At 43.1% G+C, this 8,335-nt stretch overlaps 1 protein-coding gene across 6 annotated transcripts in view; it reads right to left on the bottom strand.

Annotated features, from left to right (window-relative positions):
- Nucleotides 1-8,335, bottom strand: part of Slc38a1 (solute carrier family 38 member 1) — a 73,802-nt gene that overhangs the window by 12,890 nt on the left and 52,577 nt on the right. For all 6 annotated transcript variants that reach the window (XM_026782730.1, XM_026782729.1, XM_013348677.2 and 3 more), the window contains 7 exons: nucleotides 7,851-7,924; nucleotides 5,891-5,983; nucleotides 5,561-5,642; nucleotides 4,029-4,111; nucleotides 2,092-2,150; nucleotides 1,869-1,979; nucleotides 371-450 (listed from right to left, as the gene is read on the bottom strand). In XM_026782730.1, the coding sequence (XP_026638531.1) occupies nucleotides 371-450; nucleotides 1,869-1,979; nucleotides 2,092-2,150; nucleotides 4,029-4,111; nucleotides 5,561-5,642; nucleotides 5,891-5,983; nucleotides 7,851-7,924 (582 nt within the window). The remainder of the gene's footprint in view (nucleotides 1-370; nucleotides 451-1,868; nucleotides 1,980-2,091; nucleotides 2,151-4,028; nucleotides 4,112-5,560; nucleotides 5,643-5,890; nucleotides 5,984-7,850; nucleotides 7,925-8,335) is intronic.

The raw sequence follows: 8,335 nt of genomic DNA, 5'->3' as shown, positions 1-8,335 counted from the left end.
GGAGGGTGGGGGATGGAGGGTGGGATGGAGGTTAGAGGTGTGTTGCACGGTGGTACTGGCTTGCTGGCTGCCATATTAGTTATATTCTTTCTCAATAGAATAAGGTAAGGACAGTGACAGCAAGCGTAGCACACATACAGGCACACACACCAATAACTAATTAATTAAGGTCACATGGCTTGTCACTTTCTCATTTATAGCCAAAAATATTGCAGACTTCAGAGCTTCCTTCATGTAAGAGCTTGCTCAAGAAGGGCAGGAGCATTGAAGCCGGATGAAGAGTTTGTCTTTGTTTATTCTCACGCAAAGCTTGCCCATTAGCAGGAGGCAGGTAATAAAGAATGAGGCACAAACACGTAAGGGATCTTACTCTTTGAGCTCGCTGTAGATTGGCAGGACGGACGGGTGGCAGACAAACGCAAACGCGATGGTTGGTAAAGCATACACGGTCTATATGAAAGAAAAAGAAAACTGTCATATTTCTGAGCTGTCACTATCAGCCTGCTGCCAGGACCCTGGGATTATGAGGTTATTAGGAGGGTTTCTCTCCAGATAGAAGCAGCCTTTCCGAGAAGGCTCATCTAGCAGAACCACAGGGCACTTCTGACAGAGGGGCTTCAGACCTGACTCCCAAGGTGAGCGTCAAATATCCCAGCACACCTTTGCTATGTTTATGCTGCACTAGCCAGGTACATAGGTCTCCATTGCAAGTGACAGCAAGGGGCAAGGCGCTGCTATTCTCTGACACCCTTCGTAACTGAGGTGATCTGCCCGTTGCATAATTAAAAAGATGGTATCTAAGTCGAGTATGGTGACACACACCTTTAGTCCCTGCACTCAGGAACCTGAGGCAGGCAGATCTCTGAGTTCAAGACAGCCTGGTCTGCAAAACAAGTTCCAGGACAGCCAGGGCTAAGTAATGAGACACTGTCTCAAAACACAAAATAAACAGAAAAGATGGTATCTAGAAAAAAATCAGTTCCACAGCTTACTACTTTGGATATATTTTTAAAGTCAATAAAGAAAGAGATCCATTAATTTTTTTGGAGGTGACTTTTTTTTTAAACACTCAAACCCCAGCGTCTTCTCCCTTCCTTCCTTTTGTTTTTTTGAGACAGGGTTTCTCTGTGTAAGCACCCTGGCTGTCCTGGAACTCACTTTGTAGACCAGGCTGGCCTTGAACTCAGAGAGATCCTCCTGCCTCTGCCTTCCAAGTGCTGGTATTAAAGGTATGAGCTACCATGCCTGACTCAAACCAAGTTTCTTATACAAAAACAAAAAACCCCCAAAAACCCTAAAATAAAGTAAAACCCAAGAGAAAGAAAGGGAAAGTATCATCTTATGCACTAACTGTACCAAGCATCTTCCAACGGGAATCCTGCGATACAAAAATAGGACCCTTGTTTTCACACAGCAGTTGGAGGACCCCCTGTGTGACTAACTGCAGAGGCTACTGTCTTCCAGGCTGCCAACCAAACCCCAATAGTACAGAGGTCTTCAAAGTGCCCATTTGTAATGACCCTCCACCACCTCTACATGGCAGCAGTGAGCTGAGAGGGTGACTAACCGAAGCGCCCACCAGCACGCCACACGGGAAGAGAAATGTGGAGACAACTATCCAGAGAGATGTCACAAGAATGTGAAACTAGTCCTAAGGGTGCGCTGTGAAAATGTGTGTGTGTGTGTGTGTGTGTGTGTTTGTGCACGTGCATGCACGCACGCGTGCCCACGAAAGAACTATAAAATACAGAGGAACAATACTGAGTTTTCTTTTAAAGATGAATACATCCCAACAGGTGATTACAACACATACACAAGGAATATTGCCCTTAATAAAAAAGCTCATACTTATTTTTAAGCAAACTTACCTTAGAGTTGAAGGTAACGTATTTTGGCGTACACATGTCAGTTACATTGGCACTGATTGTTGAGTTTTGTTCTACACTCATGCACTGAATTTGAAATTTCTTGTAGATAACCTGGCATTGAGAAACACACGAGAATCAACCGAGATTATAAAGCCAAATCATGAATAACCATCACAGAGCTTTGAACACCAAAACCACAGCAATCGCTTGTATCAGGACTTACCACTATTAGGAAAAAAACCATGCAGCTCAAGGAAAATCCACTAGTGTAGCCAAGATACCCTTTTTAAAAGAAAAATATATATTAGTATTTTATTAATACAATTATTAATATTTATTATTATTATTTAAAAAATCAATTACTTGAACATATTACTTCAAGCATAATTTGGGACTTCCCAATATGTCCACATGCCCAGATGAAAACAAGATGTGTCATTTCGTAGTGCTATTTTATTTGGCAAAATAATAGTAGGGCTTTGAATAAAAGCATCATATTTGGTATTTTGATTCCAGGCATCCCTGGCACATTCCAGGACACAGATCTCAGAATCTAGGAAAAAGGAGCCTCCCGGCTTTGGCCCTGTGTTGGTACACTGTAGTGGAAAGCCTTTATCCTTGATCCTCTCCTGAGTTCTTTCCTGGGCACCGACTGTGAAAATCCTGAACGTGTTTGATCAACTTCTCTCTATGCGAGAGGCCAACACAACTGGATGTGAGCTTCCAGGAACAGAGCGGTGGTGGTTCTCAACCTTCCTCACGCTGTGACCCTTTATCATAGTTCCTCATGCTGTGGGGACCCCGACTGTATTTTCAATGCCACTTCATAACTGTAGTTTTGCTACTGTTATGAATCGCAAAGTAAAAATATCCGTATTTTCCGATGGTCTTAGGTGACCCCTGTGAAAGGGCCCTTTGGCCCCACTCAAAGGGGTCATGACCCACAGATTGGGAACCACTGAAAATAGAGGCTTTGCAGGCCCTACTCGGCTTGGAATGCCAGCGAAAGGTGGTCACCACAATGTTCACAATGGCAAATCAGGAGCTACAGTATCTTTATCCCCCAGGGAAGGACCATTCTCTATACTAACTGGCAGGACAGAAAGCTTACTGAAACTCAGAGAGCAGAAAAATAAGTAGTTAAAAAAAATCTACTTTTAAGCTTCATAGATGCTCTTCAGCTCTGACAGATTAGCTAAACCAAACCAAACAAACAAACAAACAAAAATTCAAAACCTCCTGCGATTCTTATTTTTGAGAGAACTCCAATCCAAACTTTCGCCTTGAATTAGCCCACATTTTAAAAATGCATTTTGGAGCCTTTGGAGAGATGGCAATCTGGCCTCATTATTCACTGTATGAAGTTCCCATAACTCCAGCCACGCTAGTCTCCAAATACAAGCGTAAAGCAAATGCCGAACCCGAATGGCTGACTTGGAGATCGCCTACCTTTTTTTTTTTTTTTTTTTTTTTAAACTTTGAATCTCTCTCTTTTTTCCTGTGCTGGGTGAAGTCAGAGACTGGCTACACTCTAAACTGAAGGTGATTCGTGAGACTTCTCTGCTGTCTTGCCATTAGATTTGAAATCTCTGAGTATGAATCATCAGAATATTAAACACCACAAACGAACTAAGGTGGGGTGATTTCGAGTTTAAGACTTAGGGAGACCCTGTTTCTGAATTCTCGGGATGTAGGGTAGGGGTGTAACTCAGTAGCAGAGTACTCGGGTAGCCTGCACAAAGCCCTGAGTCTGATCCCCAACACCATGAAATAACAACAAAAACAACAAAAGAAAACAAACCAGAGCATTACAGGAGAATTCCGTTTTCTGGGCTTTTCTTAGGCAGACTATAACTTTTGCTACTGAAGTCAGTAAGAATCTATTGCAGTCCCAGAAGCACCCTCCTCCAGCTCTTAGGCAGACTATAAATCAGTAAGAATCTATTGCAGTCCCAGAAGCACCCTCCTCCAGCTCTGGCTCGGTGGAGGGGCTTCTCAGAAGGTCACCCCATGTTTTTAATCTCACATTAACACCAGGTCTCGTTAACAGTTGCAATTTATGATTTCTTTTGCCATAATGAAGACAGGCAAAGGTGTTCGTTTTCTAATGTTTCTGACTGGAACCAGAGAGTCTGAGCTAAGGGCCAGGTCTCTGCTCACCCAGGTTCTTCAAGAGACACAGCGGGAGGATTATGCCGAAGGTAACCATCACAACCAGGACACGGCCGTCTACGTACCAGGCTCTGAAAGGCATGCAAGAGGCTAGGTTACAGTCTCCAATTAGAAAGTGACATTGTTTTCCTCAACTGTAAAATTTCACAGTGCATTACAATGCATTTTCATTCATCTGTATATATAAAATATTTTTATTTTTATCACTACCTTTTACTATTTTCTTTTTGAGGATTATTGGTCAAATACTTTAATCCCGCCATTCCTTTACTACTGCCTCGTCCCCACGTGACCTATGGAAGGGGCACTTTCTTTCCCCCACTCCCATTGGCTAGATGTGGTGTTCCTATGAATTAAATAATTTATGTGGCTTCAAAGCAAGCCGCATATGTGGCATTCTGTCAGGTTACAACTTGTCCTATCAATAATTTAAAGAGAATGTGCCTTTTGTTTTGTTTGGATGGTATCAGGAAGGATGGAGAACCTACAGGTAGGCATTTCCCCCTCCTGGATCCTTCGCACTTGACCTTGAAGAGAACATGGGAGTTACAGCTTCTTTCCTTTCCCTTGAAGGAAAAGGACAGACTAGGCTGACAAGGGCTCTTAGAAGAGAGGTCAAACATAATGTTGCGCCAAATGTTGCTGGCAGCGCTCCCTGGGGTAAATTACATTTTTAATGATGTCAGTTCATGGAAATTTTGCTCCCCAAATGTCACTGACTTTCTTTAAGAAAGAAGGTAGATTCTTTAAGAAAGAAGGTAGATTCAGCTTTCTTTCTTTCTTCCTTCCTTTCTCTCTCCCCTTCCTTCCTTCCTTCCTTCCTTCCTTCCTTCCTTCCTTCCTCTCTCTCTTTCTTCTATGTCCTACTTCTGTGTTTAAAATATTCCTATGTATTCTTGTTCACAGCACATAGACAGAATCCAGGCTCTCTACCATTTTCAGGGTGACAGATGAATTAACAGTGGTCTCTGATTCTTCCACTTATATTGCCTCCCCACCCTACCCCCCCAGAAGAAAACAGGCTTAGAGACATTTTATTTCTAGAATTTTCATAAAACAAAATTTGATCATCCTTCATTTAAGCCAGTGGTTCTCAACCTTCCTAATGCTTCGACCCTTTAATACAGTTTCTCATGTTGTGGTGACCCAACCATACAATTTATTATTATTATTATTTATTATTATTTTGTCTTATTTTTGAGACAGGGTTTCTCTCTGTAGACCTGACTGTCCTGGAATTTGTTCTGTAGACCAAGCTGGTCTTGAACACACAGAGATCTACCTTCCTCTGCCTCCTAAGTGCTGGAATTAAAGGCGTGCATCACCAACACCACCCAGCATATTATTTATGTATGTATGTGTATTTATTTAAACATTGGATACGCAGGATATCTGATATGCGACCCCTGTGAAAGGTCATTTGATCCCCCCAAGGGGTCGCGAGCCCCAGATTGAGAACCACTGAAGCAATCAGTTCAGTTACATCACACACCAGAAGCAAGAAAAGGTCGAAAGCTTACGAAAATTCCTCCTCCTTTCCCATGAGGAATTTTATGGCCGAAGGAAGTTCGTTTTTGACTATGAAGAGATAGCTCAGCATCGCTGTGGAAGAAGAGCAAGTTTAGAAACGCAATACCATGGCTCTTATTACAAGGTACAGTTGGCAGCCGCTCCGAGGCTTTCCTCAGTAAGCGCAGACAACATCAGCTCCCGCCGCAGCGTCCCGCTGCTGCCTCTGCCGCACTGCCCACGTGCCACGTTTGTTAAACTGCATGTGGACACCCAACCCCCAGCATTAGAAAAGCCAATGATAGCCATGCATGGCCAAGTCTAGAGAAATAGGCTCTTACCACCAGTGTTCTGTAGAGAGGTGGCTCCAAAAATCACCAGCTTCCCCGTGGTGCCAAAGACTTGTTCTCCAAGCTTTTCATAAACCATGCAGCCTATTAAAAAGTTGAATTTGGGAGTATAAGAAACGATGGGTCTCTGAGAGCCGAGATGGAACATCTCCTTATGCTGCGTGTTACTCTTCAAGCTCCTTCAGCCTTTCCCAAACTCAAACCTCGGCACTAGAAGGGCGAAGGCACTGTCATTTGGAACCACCTTGACCTGTCTAATATCAGATACCAGCACGGTTTCTCCTTTGTCACGCTAGCTTCCCGAATATTACAAGGAAAGATTAGGGATTTTATTTTTCAAGACCCTCATGCTTGAGACCAAAAAAGATTTCCTCTGAATCAATGTGCTGAACTGATTAGGCTAACAGAGAATTGTCTTCTCCTTGAAGTAGGAAGCCCACCCATACTTTGACTCCAGCCCTCTTTGAGAATAATGGCTTCTTGCTGTGGGGGCAGCGAATGCAGAAGCTATAATGGGCCACAGTGCTAAAGGTAAGTGATGATAGAGTGCTTGGCCTTAAATAGGAAAACCCATCACCTCCTCCGAGGCTCAGGGAACATCATGGAAGAAGGGCTATGGAGGATGCAGAGCCAGAGGATGGGGAGGGGTGCAGCAAGATGCTGTCTGCCAGACTCTGCACAACTGCTGCACTGCAGCTGTGGTTGTCTGCACAAAGCCTGGACCTGATTGGGCCCACAAAAATTTCATCGCAGACCAAGGCGGGTCCATGAGGCTCCACCCTTCCCTGAGGAACTACTGACAATTAATGGTTGGAGGAGGGGTCATTTTTTTGAGTGGCGTAGCCACCAATAGTTGCCCTTGATCCAGTAACCAATCTCCCATCCGTGCTTGAAACTGCTAAATTCAGTGGACCACATACAAAAGTAAGTTGGGAAGACTTGTTGGAAGGGTTCTAGTCGGAAGGCGTGGAGATGGGGGCAAAACTACTAAAATTCACTATATAAACGCGTGAAGCTGTCAAACACTTTTTCAAAACTTATGAGAAGTATCTTCATAATGTCCCATCAATCCCTCCTGTTTTAAATGTAACAATGTCTAGCAGTCATTACATAAGAGTTTTCATAACATGGAAATACAGTTCAAAGACAAGCAACTACCCAGTGAAAGTGCAAACAAATCTGCCTGAAGAGAATTTTGGCTGTAGAAAAATTCTCAAGTGATCAACCAGTTCATTTCAACAAATAGTAAATTTTTGAACCAACTTACAGAAAGGAAGGAAAGAAGGAAGGAAAAGAAAGAAAGAAAGAAAGAAAGAAAGAAAGAAAGAAAGAAAGAAAGAAAAGGAAGAAAGAAGGAAGGAAGGAAGGAAAAAGAAGTTTATCTTTCTTGTTGGCAGTTCACAATTTCAAAAGTTCATAATTTCACAAGAAGCAATTTGGGTCAGGCTATAGTTAAACCTTTGCTCAACCTCATGTAAGACTGATGTTTAAACTAGATAATGGGCCGACCCTGAATTTATTACAAAACATTCCAGTCATCTGTATACAACAGCTGGCCAAGGTGGCTTTAGCTAATGTAAAAGTCAAAGTATTGCAAACATGATCCGGTGTCCCAGCAATAGAAAATAAACACGTCAGGTGTTACACTGGCCAGAGGACTTCAAGTCCCGGGTAGCACGCTCACTCCCACAATGCCTCGGGAGTAACATTTTCTCCTTGGAATATGCACAAAAGAGCACAAAAGACCTGTTTACTTAAGACCTTGGAAGCTATGACATAAAAGCATAGGATCTTTGTTCGGGGTTTACAAAGACCTAAGGAAACAGTGAAGCCTTTAAAATGAAGTGATCCCAAACTAGAAAAACAGGGACAACAGAGCTCACTGTAAACGACACAATACACACTGCCCATCAGCATCCTGCCTTCAACAAAATCGTGCATCTCAGCTTACCCGTTTCCTTGGAACAAATCAACAGAAGGTTTATTGAGTATATAGACAGCAAAGTCACTGAAGTCAGAAGTATCCTGTAGCAAAGAAAATAATCCAATTGTATTATCTAGAAAACACATTTTGGAAGCGCAAAGGTCTCCTGTCAGTTAGTTAACATGACTAGTTAGCATCAAGTTAGCTGCCTGCTGAAAATCTCCATGAAAATTCTATCAGATGAAATGCTCACAGAGTCTGAGTCAATGCACCAGTCCCCACCTGTGAAGTAATTCCGAACCCGAGCAGCTACATGGGGACACTCAGGTGACGGCTGTAAGATCGGGATATGAAAGCGAGTCTTTGTAGCCTATGGCATGAACACTCTCGGGTTACATCCGGGTGGGAAAGTGGTTTGATGGGGGGGGCAGGGAAAGACGTCAGTGGCCTGAGAGAGTGACCATGCGACTTTAGCAGACATTCTTGACTTCCTCTACTTCTGATTTCCCATG

Source organism: Microtus ochrogaster, chromosome 15, assembly GCF_000317375.1.
Source record: "Microtus ochrogaster isolate Prairie Vole_2 chromosome 15, MicOch1.0, whole genome shotgun sequence".
NCBI lineage: Eukaryota > Metazoa > Chordata > Mammalia > Rodentia > Cricetidae > Microtus > Microtus ochrogaster.
This window is presented reverse-complemented; position numbering and strand designations above follow the sequence as displayed.